The sequence below is a fragment of the Mastigoproctus giganteus genome, chromosome 5, assembly GCF_048544385.1.
Source record: "Mastigoproctus giganteus isolate SK-2022 chromosome 5, ASM4854438v1, whole genome shotgun sequence".
NCBI classification, from domain to species: domain Eukaryota; kingdom Metazoa; phylum Arthropoda; class Arachnida; order Uropygi; family Thelyphonidae; genus Mastigoproctus; species Mastigoproctus giganteus.
Window position 1 is genome coordinate 38242825 of NC_143579.1, and position 20491 is coordinate 38263315.

Genomic DNA, 20491 nt, shown 5'->3' on the forward strand with positions numbered 1-20491 from the left:
TTCCCTATAGGAGAGGACCGACAATAAACAGTTCAGTATTACCCAAACGACACAATATAATCTTGGATATTTAATAAACCAAAGGTTTGCCAAAAAGCCATAATTTCAGGAATGTTAAAGAAGACAATCCTATCTTCGAATTCGACATCTATTTTCAACTGATTCTTTATTTTCCGATTATAATTATATTCACTCTAAATCGCCCAAAGTTTTCTTTGAATTTTGTGCGTTTCCAAAGGACATTAACAGTTTCCTTTGTATTTTTTTTTTTTTTTCCAGGAGAATTCTCCTAAGATTTCATAAATACCAAATATTATACGCTGTTTTTTCTTCTACTGTAGCGCCACCTTTTGTTCTACGCTTCAAATATTTCAAGAGTTGTAAAAATATTCCTAAAATATCACTAGTCAATAAATAAGATTGAATTTTTTTCCCCTTATAGATAAAAAAAAAAAAAAATTAAAACAGTAATTCGAACACGTGCTGAAATATACAAGAAAAATGTGTTCAGATTTGTCCATTTCCGATTATTTTGCTTTCTGCGCATGCGTGAAAAACAAATTTTTACTCCACGCTGAAATATACACGAAAATATGCTCAGATTTCGTTAATTTCCATTTTTTGCTTTTTGCGCATGCGTGGAAAAGAAATTTTTACTCCACGCTGAAATATACACGAAAAATGTGCTCAGATTTCGTTAATTTCCATTTTTTTGCTTTCTAGTTCTGCGCATGCTTGGAAAACAAATTTTTACGTCATAATGAGAAACCATAATTTGCCCTTATAAATTTTTAAACTCTTAGCACCTCTTTTAAACAAATATTTTTATCTTCAGAATAATTAAACACACAAAACATAGAATTATAAATCTTTTAAGAATTTCAAATACATTTTGACTAGTTTTTCATTATTATTATTATAATTATTACTATTATTATTGAGATTTAATTCAGAAAGGAGATCTTTTCATTCACCATTTAAGGAAACTTTCTCATTACTGCTTGTAGAATTTATCTCTTCTTCTTCCTCTTCTGTCGTTGGCTCTTCTAGGTTACGTGAGATGTACACAGGATGCAACTGATTAGATGTATTTTCTTCATCAGAAGACGAACCCTTCTGGCTGTGCACTGAAAGTTCTGCATCACTTCCGGTAGTTCGTTGGTAGCCATTGTCTCCGTTATAATGAAATGGTGTTGTATCGGAGTTAACTGGAGAGACACTTAGTTCAGATTTTTGCCTTTTCGCGGAAATTTCTCCGCTTGGTGGCGTATTATCAACATTTCCTGAGGTCTCGCTTAAGGATTTAGGTGACGTGGAGCCTTCGAGTTCGGCGAATGGCCGTTTGGAGAATGAATATTCGGGCCGTCCCGGTTCTGACACGTTTGCCGTGCTGACCTGACCGTGTTGGGTTACCTTACCAATGAAGTTGCGGATTTCGTCGAAGTACCTTTCGTCCTTGTCGCCATCTTCAACGGCGCGTTTTGGAGAATCATCAAGAATGGTCGGTCCGTCGGACTCGTGTTTTTTTAGATGACGATCGAGGTTGGTTTGTTGACCAAAGCAGCGATCGCACAGTGGACATTTGAAAGGTTTCTCTTTGTTGTGGATGTTTCTTACGTGTCGCTGTAAATTGGACGAAATGCTAAATGAACGCTCACAGTACTTACATTTATACGGCTGTTCTCCAGTATGGGTACGTAGATGGCGTGTGAGATTGGCCGATCGAGGAAACACTTTACCACAGAACTTGCATGAGTATCTCTCTTTGGTTTTGGTCAGGTGCGACGAGAGGATGTCGTGGACTGGCTTTCCTAACTTTCCCATCTGCGCCTTCATGAAGTCTAAAGAAGGGGCGTTGTTCAACAAAGGACCTAAGAAGGGATAATTGGACGGAAATGCTGGAATCATTCTCTCAGGATTGCTGAAGAGTGTGAGAGCGATCTTTTCCTGCTCCATCCGATACATGGACTCAAGAAGCATCGGATGCAAAGGACGTGGATAAGCAAGCTGGACCGGGGAAGGACACGATGGAGTTGGACTCTCTTGATAGTCGTTGTCTTTCTGGTCTGCTGACTTTGAGTCAAGACAGATGCGAAGGTTATGGTGCATATCCTTAATAGGAGAAGGGACCTTCTTTGGTATTACCCTTAAGTCCAGCGGTTCTTCGTTACAGATCTCCTCCGATTCGGACATTTTTGAATGGAATTCAGTTGAGTCGCGAGCTGGTTGCCGATTCTTGTTCTGCGACAGGTCATACGGCATATCCACGTCGCTGTTACCATTCGAACAGTCGAAACGCAAGGACCTGATTATGCCGTTTGCTGGGTAAACCGCTCCCATGGTTTCGGGTTCTGGGCAGACGGCAGCTAACTTTGGAGAACTTTGCCTTTGAGCTGTAAACATGTCTGGAGAATTGCACGCACTTGGAGATGACCCTGCGTTTGAGAGATGCTTCTCGTATTCTATGTCTGAGAGAGATGAGGTTTCCTCACTACCCTGGTAAGAAGTGGTTTCTTCAGAAACATCAGAATCCGTGCCCTCGGAGTTGGATTTGACCAGGCTCAGCTTGTCACTGTTGAATGACCCATAACTCGGTACGGTTTCGGTTTCCGTCTTCGCGTCGGGAGTACCTTCGGGGATTAGCAGAGGAGGGAGTGGATTGAGAAATCCCTGCGGTAGTTGCACTCCTGGAAGAACTGGATAGGGAACAATAGGTGACGTGTAAAGTGGATGATATACCAAAGAAGGGGATGGAAGTGATAAATTTGCTTCTTGGGACTCAGAAGCAAAAGACTTGTTAAAATGTCTCTGTCGGAAATTTACATCAGCTGCAGGATCTGTTGGTTTATTGTCACAGTATTTCCTGTGTTTAGCGAGTGACGTAACTGTGGAAAAAAGTTGCTTGCACTGGTTACATTTGATCTGCATCCGACAGGTGGCGTGCATGCGTTTATGACGACACAGATTAGAGAACTGAGTATAAGCTTTGAAACACACTTCGCATCGGAAAGGTTTCACACTACTGTGAATATGAGTATGTTGTTTTAAACCGCTTGTGGTTGCAAAAGTCTTTCCACATTCAGGGCAGGCGTGTGATCTGGCTCCAATGTGCTGAGAACGAACATGACGTTGAAGGTTACTGGGATCGGTGAAGGTTTTCTTGCAGTTTTCGCAAACGTATCTACGACAATCGGTATGCGCCACCTGGTGGCGGTTGAGGTTACTTCTCCAGTTGAATACTTTTGGACAGCGATCGCACTTGTATTCACGTTCCTCACCTTGGTCCTGGCAGTAGGGGCCACCCCTCAAGGCATGCTCTTTAAAGCTATATAAGAAAAGCAAAACATCGCATATAGCATTCACTTATAAACAGTTATAGACTGTTAAATATTAATTCTTATTATTATCAACGTATTCTACATTAAAAACTAAGAACTATTTTTCCTTTAGGAAGAATATCCTTACTCATTGAAGTATTCTTCCGCAAGGAAAGTCTGCATGAAAATCATTAATTGCTCCTATTAGCCATATATGGCCCCGATAATGATTTACCTACTGATTAATGAAATAGTTGGTTTGTGTGTTTTAGTCAAAATAAACGGGAATATTTTTCCCCATTCAAGTACTTTGATGTGAGATGATTTAGAATATCTTATGTGGATGTTGGCCAATATAACAGAAAATTTCATTTTTAATGGAGTAAGTACTCATTGCATATCTTAACATAGCACACTCTTTTGCAATTTAATACGAACAAAATGAGAATTCTGGTATTTTTATGCCCTCGTGGGTAGCACAGTTAGTATCTTCCCACACCAAATGGAAAGACTTGAGTTAATCCTTTTAATGACACGAGGAATGTTTTGGGATTTTCTCAAAACTGGCTGAGTTGATCGGTCTTAGAAAAGGGTAGCGTAGTTTTTACTCCCGGAAACTCGGGTTTTTTCTTCCAGCAAACAGCAAAATGACCACAGAACGCACGCAATTTACAGACATTATATATGGTGCAATATTGCCTAAGTTGCTGGTTTCCTAAACCCTACAACCAACCAACCTGGTATATTATCTTTTATCAACTTGTTAATGTCTATTTATACCACCTTTTTCCCGAATTATGGCCAGTATAAGTCGTAGCATAGATTCGACTAGGTGTCTGAGGGAGTATAGGTATAGTTTCAGATTTAACCATTCTTCCATTAGGATATTTGTCAGCTTCTGTATCGTGATCGGTAGAAAACTGCGAAGCTAAATTGCCTTTTCCAACATATCTCAGACATTCCCAACTGGATTCACATCCGAAGAATTTGGCTGCCAAGGTAGGTGATAGAAATCTTGGGAATGTTCCTGGAATAATTCAGATACAGAATTTTTGAACGGTGGATACTTGCGTTGTCTTGAAAGAATCCATTGCCCACCAACAGAACATACCACGTGACAACTTACATTTTCATAGCGTACGTTAAATATCTGTTGACGTCGCAAAAGATCTCTAATTTTTTGACCCGTGAATGTACTTCCCTTAGAGTGAGATAGCAGAACTGTGTAAAGTGAGGTCGGGAGCTGTCAACAAAACCGTCAAGCTTAAACATGAGACAGGTTCAATTTCACCTCAAAGAAAAGGCTAACGTTGAGGGAAAAGAAAAAGAACACCCAGAACTGATGGCCGTGTAATCAGAAGAGTAAAACGGACCTTCACCTTGACCAGTTCTGATTTACAAAAGGATTTGGCTGGAACTGGTGTGAAATATGTGATTCAACAGCCCGTCGCAGCCTTTTAGAGGTTGGTCAGAGAGCTCGTAAGCCAATCAAAAGGCAACTTTTGACTGAAAGTATGAAGAAAAAAACACTGAATTGGGCCAGGAACAAAACAACTGAACAGGCACGCACAAAAGGTGGACTAAAGCAGATGGGAGAAAAGTTTTCTTTAGTTATGACAGGCATTTTTGAGGTTTATGAGACTTCAGCGTGTGTGGAGGTTAGATGGAGAATGTGTACACGCACCAAATTACCAAACACCCTACTGAAAAATGTTTTTGGGTTATTTTTCGTATCAAGGTACTGAATCTGTTGTATCTATAAATAGGATGATGGTAAATACATACCAATTTTAGCAACAAAAGTGTTAAAGAACTGGATAACCTAGATGCAACTGGAAATACCATTTTTCTGCAGGACCTTACTCCCAGTCATTTATCCAAAAACAGTCTCGCAGTTTATCGAGGAACAAATATAGTGTTTGGGATAGCCTGGAAACTCTCCTTACCTCAACCATCGTAAAATTATGTACAATAGACATGATCTGTCCAGAAATGGTTGCCAAAGTTTAGTGTTTGAATTTGCTTTAGAGATATTTCGGAGCAATAATACTTCATACAGTTGAATGAGTTGAGCAAACTCTTCAAAAGTTCATCAGCTTCTGGACATATTTTTCGCAGACAAGACTCCATTTTTATATTGTTTTACCACTTATGTACCCCGCCGCTTTGTCTGCTTTTCCAATGCAAAGAATCTCTTTAGGTTAATTGGTTACATCACCCACATTACAAATAGTTTACGAACTTCAATCTCTCCGTCCAGCCCAAAGATAAGCGTACTTTTTAAGACAGCTCAGTGAACCAAAAAAGTCTGGGAACTCCTTATCATACCAGAATAGGAAATGGTAAATTACTTTATGAAATAAATACCCTGCATAGCCTTTAATTATCCATAATGTCTGTCTTTCTTATTCTTCCTCCTAGAGAGTAGATCATTAGGCCTAAAGTATTTTGCATGATATCAAGGACAAAGAATCCGGAACTCAGAGTAATGGAGTTCTAAAAAATGCAACCGAAAATGCTCATTATCTCCTTTCTTTTTATTATTATATAATGTTTTAAGTAAGATTAATAAGGAAGATGTTCGAAGGAATATTTCGATTTTGCACGTTTTTTTCCTGTTGCAGTGCTCTGGAATTATTTAAACTAAATCGTACATCAACCACGATGAAGCTACAGCCAAGGACCTCGCCCCACTCGTATCCATACCTGTCAACTCATTGAGTCTAATTAATGCCCAGGACACGACTAGTTCATATTGTTTCAGGCAGAAAGAACTAATAATTACGATTAAGCATTCCCAGTTTGGAATTGTTCCAATTTTTCATATGCAAATATGGTAATCAAGGCGTAATTACACTACTCTGGCTAGTTTTTGTATGAGAGATAAATAATGTTATTTAAGTGTGGAGTTTAAAGTTCTCTAACAGCTATCCATAAATCATCATATGAGCCAAAAAGAACAAAGACAGCCAATCTAAATTCGTATTGCTTCGACGGTATCTCTGAATCGCAATGGATTCATTTGTTTTCCTCCGTGGTCATGTGACCTCTATATATTTTCTAGTTTAATCATTTCACAAGGGACAAAGAGGCATTTCATCTGTTTGGTTTTTTTTTTTAAGAAGTACTTGCTTTGAGGATTTATCACAATGATGGTTGTATCTTTGTAGTCGTCTACTTGAAATTGCCTTATATAACCTGAGAATGGATACTTTATGTGCTAGGTCGGATAATTTTATTTTATTAATTTCATATATATTGTCCATTAAAGCATCTTCATTTTTTTATTCAATTCCAAGGCTGTAAATACAATCCATTATCTCCCCATTTCTCTGGAGGTCCATGGTACACTCTCCTGTAAAATACCTCTCGAATATTATACTCATTTCTTTTATTAATCTTATGAATTTAATGGGAACCCGCATATGGTCACCAAGCTGAGAGTTGATCCGTTATGTCTGAGTTTGAATTACAGTCGCTACTCTTCTTCAATCTATGGAAAAGACCTGGGTTTCAATCTCATATGACTAAGAAGAAATTTTATGGGCTTAAACTTTAACAACAATTAAAAATTAAGTCCTCAACATTAATTTAAGATTACAGAAGGTGATATGTGGGCATTGGCCATGGTCTAAGAGTTACTGTAGTTTAACTGAAGATACATTCCCATTTCTAGTTCCCAAGTTTCATCAAAGAGCAATTAATCTTCAAAATTGTTTTGAGAAACTGGAAGAGTCTTTTTGTTTTCTTTTTTTTCAACGTAATGAGAAAGAACAACCAATAAATACAAAAGGTTACGTTGCCACCTTCACAAAACAGAAGTATTTGAAGCAAGTTTGACAACAAAAGGGTGAGACAGGTATTCAAGAAAACATCGGTGTTTACTTTGAGTATAAACTGGACACAAACGCTATGCAAGCAGCTAGTAATGTGTGTAGATGATTTGGAAAAGATACACTGACTCGGCGCACATTACAAAAAGTTTTCTGTGTTTTAATTTCCTCCTAAATAACCGCATGAACCATTAATTCTTTTCTTTTCTTTTAAATTCAGACGCGGAGTTTTTCCACTCCCTACATTAATCAAAAATAACAGTGGTGCTAGGATCGGTACTGGAAGATTAGCCTGAGATGTATAAGGAGAGGAGAAAGTAAAATGAACCAGGGTGAAATTTTCACTGTTATAAATAATTTCAGAACTGGAGGCTATAAATCCAAATTATGGGGAAAGAGGTTCAGCCCAGATTGCAGGAGGATTTATTTTAGCCAGCGAGTTCTTAATTATATTGGAATAAATTGTATGCATTGGTGGTTGAGGCTCAGAGCTTCGGGGAATTCAAAAGTCATGTGAAGAAAGAGTCAAATAGGTAGTTTATTTCATTTTATTATTATTTATTAATTATTTTGGCTATGCAGCAAAAGCGTAATGCTAATACTAATAAAGGAATATTCTCACCAGAAAATGTGTAGCTAAGATTAATTATAACGTAGCTTCAACATTAACCTATCCGGATCGAGTCATTTGAGAGTGTTCAATCATCCTACAGGATATAGGCTTGTCTTCAAAGTAGACTACGGTGTCAGTTAGTCCTATAGAAGGTCCTAACTTAAAGCATATCAGATTCTACTGCCATCTGAATGGTTCTTTGGGTGAAAAAGGCTATCTGCCCATCGGCACAGATTCACAAGATTCAAAACAACCACTCTTTATACATGGAATGAAGTTAATCAAAGAACCCGATTAGCTGCGATTTCCGTATCTTAAGGCCTCTAAAATGCACTCAAAGGTTATAATCTGGGTTTGGTTAGGCTGCTGAGATTTTGTGCCAAAGCTGCTAAGGCCATGAGTTGATATAATATCGTCCGTAAATTGAGTGTGTTATATGGTGGATGTATTGTTTTGCTGGATGAAATATCCATATTTTACAGGGAGGGGGAGGAAGAATTTAATCCATACCTGCCCAAGACCGTCTTACTCAGCTATTGCATGGGATTAAAGTTAAAAGCCCATAACTGAATGTTACGCGAACAGCGTCCTGGTATGTAAGAGTTGTGTGAAAAGATTTGATAGTATTATTATTTTTGAAAAATGCATATATGGACAGAGAACTTCTGATTCATAATTAATTTTACATTGAGTAGGATAGCTCTCCTTTTTATGAAATGCACTACTCCTGTAGTAATAGTATCACGTGTTCGTACCATCAGATATAAATCAGATACGTAGGGTGCCCTGTGTTTTTACGCCTAGTCCAGTGCGCGAATGGGCGTAAAAACTGTCATATTAGGGCTACTCGAGAGCCAACTCATCTACTTATGTGTATTATGTCCATAAATTGCATGTATCCTGTGGCCGGTTTGCTTGCTTATTTGGACAAAAAAAAAAAAAAAAACAGTTTCCGGGGGAGGGGACCTTTCCATCTACGCCTCAGACCGACTAACCCAGCCACAGAGTGAAAAAAAAAAAAAAAAGGCCATAAAAATTCCTCAAGTCATTCACGGGATTCTACTCCCGCCATTTTTCATCCAGTATTGGGGAGGACGGTGATTATAACCACTGTGTTACCGGCGCAGACTAACAAAGTCATAGATAGGAACACCAAACAGTACGGTTACGCTGGGCTTAGGAACACCAACATTGGAGAGTGTAGGATTGAAAAAACGTTTCCTGGACTGACGAATCCCGGTTGTTGCTGATTCACACCTACATCGAACCAGAATATGGTTCATGGATTATCCTACCAGGTGTCAACGATGCAAGCTGGTGGTGGCGGTCTAATGGTGTGGGAGTGCTTACATGATGCACATTGGGTTCCTTGGTACCAGTGGAGTAACATTTAGATGCTACAAGTAATCTAGAAATCATTTAAAACCACGCCGCAGTCCTTCATGGCAAGGTATCCATCTCTGAGTGGATTCGCCCAACCAGATACTGAGCCACATTTCAAGGCCAAAATTGTACAGAGCTGGTTCCAGGAACAAGAAGTGAATTCAGACTACTGCCTCCCCAATAACCAGATTTCAATTCAATTGAAAACATATGGTATGAGTTGGAATGAGCTCTTCGGAGTAGAGATCCGTATCGAATTTGCACCAACTGTAGGAAGCAATTGAGTCAACATGTACTAGCAGTACATACATGTTAACATTCTTATGGTATGTTTTCAAAATCTCGTTGGATCCATGCCACTATGATTTTAGGCTGTTCTGGAGGTTAAGAGAGGGGTGGGCTTACTCGCTGTCAGATATGTGTATCTAATAAAGTGACTACTCAGTGTATATCTTTTACTAAATGTTGAAGCTAGTAATAATACATAAATTGTTGTTCACTAAATACAGTGGCACCTTTAATATTTTTTGCTGTTTTCAACAGGAAAACAATTTACACTGCAACACCACCCAAACTAGTAATTCGCACTGCTTTGACATCTTCCACCAAACATCGTGCTGACAGTTGAATGAACACGTTTATCATGCGCATTAAGTTAAAAAAAATTAAGAAAGAACAGACTGAATAGCGATAATGGGTTGCTTTTCTGTTTCGAGAGAAAGAGAGGAGAAAAAACTTCGTTCTAAGAAATCGTAAAAACACATTAGGAAAACTAGCTCAGGGTTTGGTTAGTTTATAATCTGTGAGAAAATACCTTCAAAGCAATATCCTGTCATTGTGTGGTACGAGGCTATTGCGTGGTAACTAGCAACCCTTTTTGTACTTCCTGTCTGCACTATTTTGAAGGATTTTTTTTTCCTTTGCCATCACAGTTGAGTGAATATGGCTGCTTTCTTAGATTCGCTGGTAAGAATAAACACATTTTTAATATCATGGATGAAATAATCACAAAATATCACAAGTGATTGAAGAAAACTCGAATATTGTCAATTCTTAGTGTATAATTCGGTCCCATCCTCCCAGGAAAAAGACAAACAGAAATCGTTAGCATTGCGATATTCTCTTTAATTTTAACTTGGAAATTGGAAGCCCAACTGTAGTTTCCCTGGTAACATATAGGATGTACTTAGCTTATGTTTCTGGGTCGAGGCTCACCTACACCAGTCGCATTTGCAGCCCAGAGACCAACTTTTCCTATATTTAGGGATCCGTTTTATCTCAATATGATGTCCTTTGGCAGACTTACAATTGAAACCTTCTATCTAAAGACCTCGCTGGATACTTAAACAGATATGCACTTATCGGCTGAGTTCTTATCTGTATAGGGAATCCCTCAAGGCTCATCTCTACTGCCCATTCTGTTTTAGAGTACACACATTCTTATGTTTGCTGATGGTATAGTTTCTCACATCAACAGATGATTCAAAAGATACATCACCTTTCAGAATACCTTAACCAATTTCTCTTTTTCAGCTGAAATTAATAAACAAAGGATTGCACTTACACTCAGTGCCACTGAATTGTGACCACCCCATCCGTAAAGGAATACGCCCCATAGCTCGCAGTATAAAAAGCAAAACAGCTTCGTACGCTAGAGCATTTGCATCTGGTCATGCAAGGCAAAGTCAAAGTAGCAGGTATGGGACTTGCGCACGGAGTTTCAAAATGGCATGATTGTGGGAGCTCGTGTGTAGGGTACTTCCATATCGGAAACGGCACGCCTTGTCTGTAACTCACGGCCCACCTGGTTAAGATGTACAAAGAATGATGTCGAACTTGTCAAACCATCTCCCGCCGACAGAATGGGAGATGGTTTGACACGTGATGGACGTTCATTGTGAGCAAAGGGTGAAGCAGCACATACTGAGATGTATGAGCTCCATAGCAGACTACCAAAGAGACATTCTCTCCTCACCGCTGATCATCGTCGACGGTAAATGCTATTGTGTCAAAAACACGCTGATTGGACACTGGAGGAAACTGGAAATGAGTGTGCTGGTCGGATGAGTCCAAATACCTGGCACAACACGCCAACGGAAGGCTTCGTGTGTGATGCAAGCAACACGACTCCATGGACCCAAATGCATGGTGCCTACTGTCCAGGGCAGGTGGCCGTGATTGCTTAATATAGGGCATGCTATGCTAGCAAGAACTAGGACCCCCTGGTGCGTATGGAACAACGTTTCACTGAAATTCTCCCAACCTCAATCCAACTGAACCCTTTTGGGATGTTTTAGGAGGGGAAGTGAGGCGTATGGACATGCAGCCGCCATCTATTCTGACACTGTGGAAAGCCTTGCAGGCAGCATGGCTGCAGATCCCTACGGACGTCTTCAGGCGTCTAGTGCAGTCAATGCCAAGGCGAACAGTGGCTGTTATCAGTGCGAACGGTAGCCCAATATGGTATCAGGTAGCGGTCATAATTCAGTGATCACTGAGTGCATTTACAGCTTTGACAGTCATATGACGAACACGATTAGTCAGGTAATCAATATATGGGTTATCAAGAGAAACCATAAAGTTTATCAACCTCAGATTTCCCGTTTATCTGTTTATAATTCTTCTTTCGATACTCGAATTTGCTTCGCAACAACTCTGGAACCTTTGTCAAGTATCACTTATCACTGAAGTAGAGGAATACCCAAGAAAGATTCACTGGTCACCTCAAATTGTGGACCAGTGCTCTACCACAGAAAATATTGTACCTAATTTTGAAATATTTCAATCTTTAGATGCTAGAGGAACGAAGAAACCATTCTGACACAAAACTGCTTCACAAATTAATTACATCACTTCCATTTTTTCACAGTATCAACCTGACAACAGCAAGCTTTCTACAAGAAAAGATTGAATCTTGAAGCCACCAGGAAGAACTTTATTCAGAGAGCAGCGAGGATTGCAAACAGCTCGGAATCCACTTTTTCACATATCAACGAATTTCATTGAACTCTTGAGGAAGTGAAAATAAGATCTGGCCATCCAGTCGCCTAATTCGATCGCTCACTCCCGAACGTAGATTATGAACCGTGATTGTCAATTCGTTATCTACGATCAGGAGTGAACGTACTCCAATGAGAGTGAGGAGTCCCTACACTTCCACGCCTACTGAGGCGCATGTCCGTTTTATGTTCGCTCAAGTGGTTACAAGTAAACTTTTACCAATAAAAAATTTCAAATATAACGCACATGCGCATAAATTACAATCCCAGATGTGAAAAGTTTTGATCTTAAATATACTTTAAATAAAATTACCCAGCAATAGAATGAACAAAATAAGAATATTTTAATTAATTTTTTAACGTGAGAAAAACATAATTTCAATTAATATTTTTATAATTATAAAATAATTGTATTTTGTAACACGACATTGACGTGTAATCTATAGATTTGTAGATTTGTTAGACAGCATGAAGGATTTGTCGCTTGTTTGGAGATCACAAAAGTTTTTAATGGTCTCTTCAATCTGGACTGTAGTTAGATGATTGGTCGGAGAGAATAGGATTTTCTCCGGTTAACTGTTTTCGGTTTTTCAGCCGGCACAATATGCAAATCTTTCCTTGGTACAATCTTTCCCAATCAGTCTTTCTTGTTATAATCATGTTACAATTTTTTCTTGGTACAATCTTTCCAGATCTTTCCCTGGTACAATATGAATAAATATCCAAAGGAATCCCCCACCTTCAAACCATCCATAATTATTTGTCCATTAATTGATTCCTTTGCCTTCGTGGGTAGCACATTTGGTAGAATCACCGTCCTCCTCACACCGGATGGAGAAGACTTCGGTTCTAGTCCCGTCAATAATGTGAGGAATTTTTATGGGCCTTTTTTCACAAAGTGGCCGGGTTAATCGGTCTCAGGCGAGGATAGCATGGTTTTTCCTCCCGGAAACTAGGGTTTTTCTTCCAGAAAACAGAAAATCGGCTACAGAATACACGCAATTTACAGACAATATACACTGAGCAATATCCCCTTAGTCGCCGATGCTCCTAAAACTCAACAACAACAACATTGATTCATTTAAATGTTTCATTGCCTAGAAATTATTCTCGAAATTGCATGCTCCAAACATGGGACATATTCAACGCATCAGCTCTCAAAAGGGATGTTTATATGCTAATATTCTTAAAACAGTGGTCATCAATGCGGCACACACGTGTACCAAGTTACCATTGCAGTGACAAGGACACCGATTGATTTTTCCCTAAAGCAAATACCTATCATGATGCATCATCATATATTTCCTCCCGGAAAAGTTTTTCCTTGAAGGAATCATTGCTATTAACATAACAGACGAATTGGTTTTTTCAGATTCTAAGAATCATTTATGAGTAATAAAATGCATAGAATGGCGAATTCCCACATCACGCCCTCTAAATGAAGTGGGGTCCTGCATAGCCGTGTTCCACAAGGAAAGTACAGGATGTTTAATGTTTATTTTCATTTCCTCTTAAGGGTGGATATCTTCTGGCATTATAAAGATAGCGAAGACTGATAACCTTTTACTTAAGCTCTAAATTGTGACCTTGAACTGGTAGCTGAGCAGTGGTAACAAACAGGAAGACAAATTCGTATTGTTAAGGTGCATGATGTTAACTCGGGCAATGGTAGCCATCCTTCTCAAGACCAGAACTGGGTTCATTAGTATTTAAGACAAGCAAGAATTCTTATACGTGTTCTTATTGCTTCCTTTCATGTAATTAAATCAAAAATACCTCTAGATGTAGAGATTTCATCGTACAGTAGTAGAAACAGAGAAATTATTACTTTCTTTGTTCACTAATATTAATGAGGCAAGTTTTCCTGTTTTTTTTTTTTATTTAATTTTTTTTCTCGCAGACAAACCAGTCTTGGAACACGCCAAGCAAAATGTCTAATAAATTAAGTTGGTTTATAGTTAATTAAAACTACTGATTTCCAATAAGGGTCATTTTCATATAACTTTTATCCCTTTCACTTAGTCTCTATAAATACACTGCCATTCAAAAATGAAGAGCGCCCGGAAAAAAGTTTATTTTTCTAAAACGTCATTCCTAAGATGGTACGTGAGGGAATTGAAGATGGGTTTCTTAAGTACGCCACATAAAAGCACGAACATGATTCTGTATCGGTTAGTAATAGCCGGGTCAAGCGTGCTTTTTTTAGATTCACCTAGATATGGTCCAGTGGATTCATCAAAAGAGTCTACAGAAACCAGCGAAGTTACTGCCTTCCCTCCTTTTTTACCAGAGCGAAACACTTCTGTTGAAATTGAATTGCCACAGAGACGATTTCTACGAACTGTCTTCTTTAATGAGAAAGTTCCCCCCTCCCCCTAGTCTTGTTTCCATAAAAACCTGTTTTATGGAAAGTGCTCAAGTATTCCTTGGTCTTTAACTTAATGTTTAAGTTCTTGGTAGACCACACAACCGAATATTTAAACAACCACCACCAAAGATTCACAGGATGAATATTTTATTTATATCTTTAGTGAAAATATAGCGAATTCATACTAGTCACTCATATAGAGAGATTTTTGCTCCAATCGCCACTGAAACTGGAGAAATTTTCAATGGACTCTTCAAGTGGAGCTTTAGTTCGTCTTGATTGGTTGTACGGTGGCGCTGCCACCCCACGAATTATATCACTCTGTGTGCAATGCTCTGGCACGTAACGTTGTCCCTTTGAAATCTCTGGACCTGTTTTGGTGTTTTGAGAGTTGAGAGCTAAGGCATCTAAGGTAATGGGGTTTCGGGATAGCTATAGAACCCAACTTTCTTTTGCTGGATGAAAATCTATTCAATCCTCGACCGAGATAGATCGATCAAAGGAAGTGGCTGGCCGTGGCAATATCTTTATTAAACTTCCAGTGATGTTGCTCTGATATTTTGCCAAGGTAATGTAATTCCAGTTTTTCTAGACAATTGGTGTAAGCTGTCAAAGACGTCTTGATTTTAATTAACTAGCTATAAACGATAGGGATCTTGATTTACACATATAATGTGTTTATCGACGCATTAGTTCATTAAATCGGAGTAACCATCAGTGATAATTATCAATCAACTAACAATAACAGCACTTTATAACATCAAATGCCCTATCAACGAGTGTTTACTATGCGTGATTCATACCTGGAATGCCCACTCTATTTTAAAATATTGGGTAATTAGGTTTAACGTCACAGATGAGGATCGAGATAAAAATGATTCGCTGTCTGTCTGATTTCTGAGTGACCTCAGAGAATTAAGCAAGCCTGAAGGGTGATATTCATCATTTCTACTTCACTCCATCCAACTGACATCTCTGGCCTAGATTTTTTTTTCTTCTTTTTTTTTTTTTTCTTCCTTACTCTTTCTGTCTTACGACATAACAAGGCACCTAACCTACATTCACATCTGAGGTAACGGACAGACGATTGTACATCCACGCCTAACGCTGGAATTTTGCTGCATTTCACCGTATCTCTAATGGTTCATTGACCACACCCTTATGACCGCTTTTGAAGACAAGAGAGTGAAAGAAAGAATGATAAATAATCCGTCCTTTTTTTTTTATTATGGTTTCGGTTACCCACTCTTCCCTGTACTTTGTATATTTTTTTAATCGTGCGCTATTTCATAGTTCCAAAGTGTGCTAATTTGTTTCGGTTTCAACGCTATTCTTAATGAACAAACGCAAGGGTGGGCGAGGGTTTCTCCGCCTAATAAAGATTTTCCAAATCATCTTTTCTTCTGGTTATAATTTTCATCAAGCAATCCTCGCGACCTCTGTTGCCTCAGCACAGAAACGAGTAAAGTGAATCTTAACTCAGCATTGTAAATATTGTTTAAATACTTTAAACGAATTTTAGAAAAAAAATTATTTTTAGGCGAATTTTCATTTATGCGTAATACGCCTATTGTCTTCATCATGACCTTCTGTCTGTCCGTCCGCATGTAATAACTCGGCTCCTGGTGGATAGATTTTCATGCAGTTTTATATTTAAGCCTTATATAAAGATTTTTCAATCCATCCTAAATTTCATTAAAATTGGACCACCAGACCATCCTGCATTTCAATTATTGCAATTATTATGTCTTTGTTCGTCCGTCTGCATGTAATAACTAGACTCCCAGTAGATGGATTTTCATGAAATTTTATACTTTGCACTGTTAGAACGATTTGTCCTGTTTTTCCAAATTTCATTAAAAATCCGGAAAATATTATTTATTCTTTTCATACATACATTGTAGATCAGTACTGGATATTATAATGGTTGCAATCAACTACGTGGTGAAATGAATGGGCAACGTGCCGGATGCGCAGAAACGAAACACTTGGTTCGTGCATAGAAGTCATTGCTTTTGCTTGCAATTATTATTACTTTGACGATACTGCACCAGTTTTTATACCACTCTACTTCTGATACGGTTTTGTCCTGTGTATTGGGTGTGTCCAAGAATGTGTTCATGGGCTGATTTGCATATAATGTGGGATGAAAAACCTGGAATGATTCAAGAGAAAATATCCTACATACCCGCCGTATGCGATGGTGAACTACAGTTCCGATTGAAGAGGCCTCTGAAAATTTCTCAACCTGCCTGGAATGATTCAAGAGAAAATATCCTACATACCCGCCGTATGCGATGGTGAACTACAGTTCCGATTGAAGAGGCCTCTGAAAATTTCTCAACCTGATGGGATTTTAACCATCCAGATTCCCCAATTGGGGAAGGCACTGTAGTGTCGTGGACGATGGTTAATTTCAAAAATCAGTTGACAGTTTATAGAGCAGTAATTATAGACGGATAGTAGTCGAGTGGTCAGTAGCAGGAGCGTAGTAGCACACACACTCTTTGAGTAGACCGGGGTTCAAGCCCCTGACTGCTAAATACGGTCGATCTGCCAACTCCCACTGGACCAGCTTGGCAGATTATTGTCCATTTCCCTCAACATGAATTGTTGAGGAGGCTTCCATCCTGCAGTGGATTGATAATGACTGCTGCTTACTTGACTTTTATTAATAAAGTCAACCCAAACACAAAATTATGGTGGATGTGATTTCTATATAATATGAGCAAAATTCAGATATCAATGCCCAGGCCACATCTTGAGATTGAATATAGGTCTGAAGACCACATTTTAGGAAGGATGTAGAGCTGCTGGAACGAGTACAGAGAAGGGCAAAGAGATTGGTGAAGGGGATCAAAGGGGGTGCTCTTACCAAGAAAGGCTTCAGTTCCGCAAATTGCAGCGTCTGGAGACTAGGCACCTGCGAGATGATCTGATTAAGGTGTTTAAGGCTTTGAATGGTTTGAGCATGCTCAATGTTTGTGGAATCCTTCCTCTTGCTCAGATTACGCACTTGACGGGGCATAAATTCAAGTTGAGGAAGGAGAGTTGCAGTATAGATGTGTGGAAGTTTGCCTTTAGCCAAAGAGTGGTTGATTGTTGGGACAAACTTCCATCTGTCGTTGTGGAAGTTTATAGTTTAGGTAAACTCAAGGAAGAAATGGACAAACTATTGGAGAGGGAATGTTGGGAAGTGTCTTTCTTTTTGGCTGATGCTGTATAAGCTTGGTTTTTTTCCCATCATAAGCCACTACTAATACTGTCCGTTTGCTCCATTGCCTGACACAAGATGGCGCATACAAAATAAAATACATACGAGGTTAAAAGTCCTCAATTTTTTTAATCTTTAGTGAAATTAAGGGAAGATAAGAACTCATTCCAATTATGGTTGGCACTAGTTCCTCGCACACAATGGTGACGCCTCTGTTCTTACCTGCCATAAAGAAACAGAAGGAATAATTTTTACATTTAGACTTCTAAATTTATTAGACAGGGTGTGTCAACTTAGTCGTGGAACAGTTATAAAAATTCCATAATTTCCTCAGCGTTGGCCTCGGAGTAAACATATTAAGCATATGGGGAAAAATAAATTACAGACCACTAAATATTGTAACAACTGTGGTTACTTCAGGAAAATTCTGTTGCACGTTGCAACACTGAAAAACCACCGGCTGCGGGGAAATCCCCCTCCCCTTTTGCACTGATTCCTCATTATTTCCAGGGCGAACCGGTTGTGTCGAGATGTCGACTCATAGAAGGTACATCGGAAAGTAATAGTGGTTAGTGACGTGTAGGATGCCTATTTAGATTCAAAACAAGGGTAAGCACGCGACACACCCATTTTGTTGTTTTAGATAATATCCTACGCTTTATAATGATAGCAGGAATAATCCTGCTAAGAACACCAACAAAAGTCTCTCTCGAAAAAAAGGTATGGAGTCCCATTGAATCCTAAACTCCTCTTCAATTGTCTTTTTAATAAAATCAAAGCGTTAGCGAATCTGGTTAGTTGAAAATATGATGGATACGATATATTGGTGCCTCTTGGTCTAAGTTGCCTTGTGGTGCTGCTTCGTAGTAATTGATGATGTGGATGTGAGATTCGACTACATAATTCAGTTCACCGATGAGGCTACATCTCGAGGGAGAGGGTGGATCATCAGCGTAGTCACCCCGGTCATGTGATTTGATTTGAAATCCAAGTGGCCCTTAAGGAAGATCCCTTAAAATTGAAAACAGGATCACCGCAATAGCTAAAACTGCACTGTTATGTTGTGAATACTATAAGCATTCAAAGTTACCATGCCAGAACGCACTCTTGTGAACATCAAACTTTCTACACTCACGGGCCAAAAAATTAGAAAGCGTTATTCAGTATCTAGTAGGGCCAACTTTTGCCCGAATTACAGCCTTTGCACATCGTAGCGGGGATACCACTGCGATGTCTGAAGAGCCAAGCCACAGGTTTGACCATCCTTCCATCAAGATATTTGTTAATTGTTCTATTGTAGTCGACAGAGGACTGTGAAGCCTCAACTTCTTTTTCCAGTATATCGCAGACATTAGCACTCGTGGGTAGCACAGTTGGTAGGATCGCTGTCTTCTCCACACCGGGTGGAAAAGACCTGAGTTCGAGTCCCGTCGATGACTTGAGGAATTTTTATGGGCGTTTTTCACAAAGTGGCTGAGTTAGTCGATCTCAGGTGAGGGTAACGTGTTTTTTTCTTCTGGAAACTCGGCCTTTTTGTCCAGCAAACAGAAAATTGACCTCCGAAAACAAAATTTACAGCCAATATACACGGAGCAAAATGGCCTTAGTCACTGATGCTCCTAAAACCCCTACTACCACCCCCTCCTAGACATATTCTCAAATGGATTCAGATCTGAAGAATGAATTAGGTGCCCCGGGTAGAGATGGTGGGAATCTTGGGAATATTCTTGAAAGATTCCATTCCTAAGATCAGATACAAATTTTGTACGGTGGATAGTTGCGGTGCGCTCTTAAAAGAATCCATTGCAATTCGGGTAAAAATGAAGCATTGCAGAATGAAGACCTACTAACAGTAGGAGTGGATCCAGTCCTTACCAATAAAATATACCTCTTAGTATGATAGCATCTCCAGCTGCTTGGATGGTAAAGATGAGAGAGTTTGGACGCCTGGCTTCTTGAGGTTAACGCCATACTTTGATCCTACCATCTACGATTTACACTCATTGCACACTGTTGCTTTCGACACTCCAGTGATTTTCTTTAGTTTTTCAAATGTGGCTCCTGCTAACCGTGTTCCAAAAGCAACCTTTGTGGATATTGAATAGATTGTTTGATCGACTGCGAAGCCACAGAAGAACGTATAGTACTTATCTGATACCAAGAACTTGTGATCATACCACATGAGAACTTATATTTGCATACGGTACCTTTAATTATTTGTTGATGCCAATTGAAAAAGGTTTCTAATTTTTTTTTGGCCAGTGATCACACACACACACTAAGACAAATTCAAAATCAGAGGATGCAATTGTGTAAAACTGAATTGAGTTAAAATTCGACAAATATTGCCATGATGGAGAACAGTTTTGGAGAAGATATGAAACTTGCTATTTGTACAAAATGCGGGGGATTATTCTCAAAAGGGAATGTTTTTCCTGACAATGTACACTCCTGCCTAAATGATTGGAATCATAGTATATGACAACAATTTTTCTTTATTTATTTTTTTTTAAATTAGCTGTAACAATGTAAGGTTTAATTAAAACAAAACAAAACAACAGACTACAAAGTATTTAATTTTTTTTATTAAGCATTGAAAAATTTACAGCAAAAAATATTGAAACCATTAATATTATTAATGATTAATATTATTATTAATATTATATTAACAACCATACTGATTTTTCATCAAACTATCCTCCCAGAGATTTTATCACTGCCTAACGTCGCATTCCAATGATTAATTTTATCAGAGTGTCTTGAC

General features: G+C 38.8%; 1 protein-coding gene across 1 annotated transcript in view; it reads right to left on the reverse strand.

Annotated features, from left to right (window-relative positions):
- Positions 1-966: 966 nt before the first annotated feature.
- LOC150085312 (histone-lysine N-methyltransferase MECOM-like) overlaps positions 967-20491 on the reverse strand; it is an 81808-nt gene continuing 62283 nt past the window's right edge. The window contains exon 3 of the mRNA XM_090373143.1: positions 967-3325. Coding sequence (XP_090229269.1) covers positions 967-3325 — 2359 coding nt within the window. The remainder of the gene's footprint in view (positions 3326-20491) is intronic.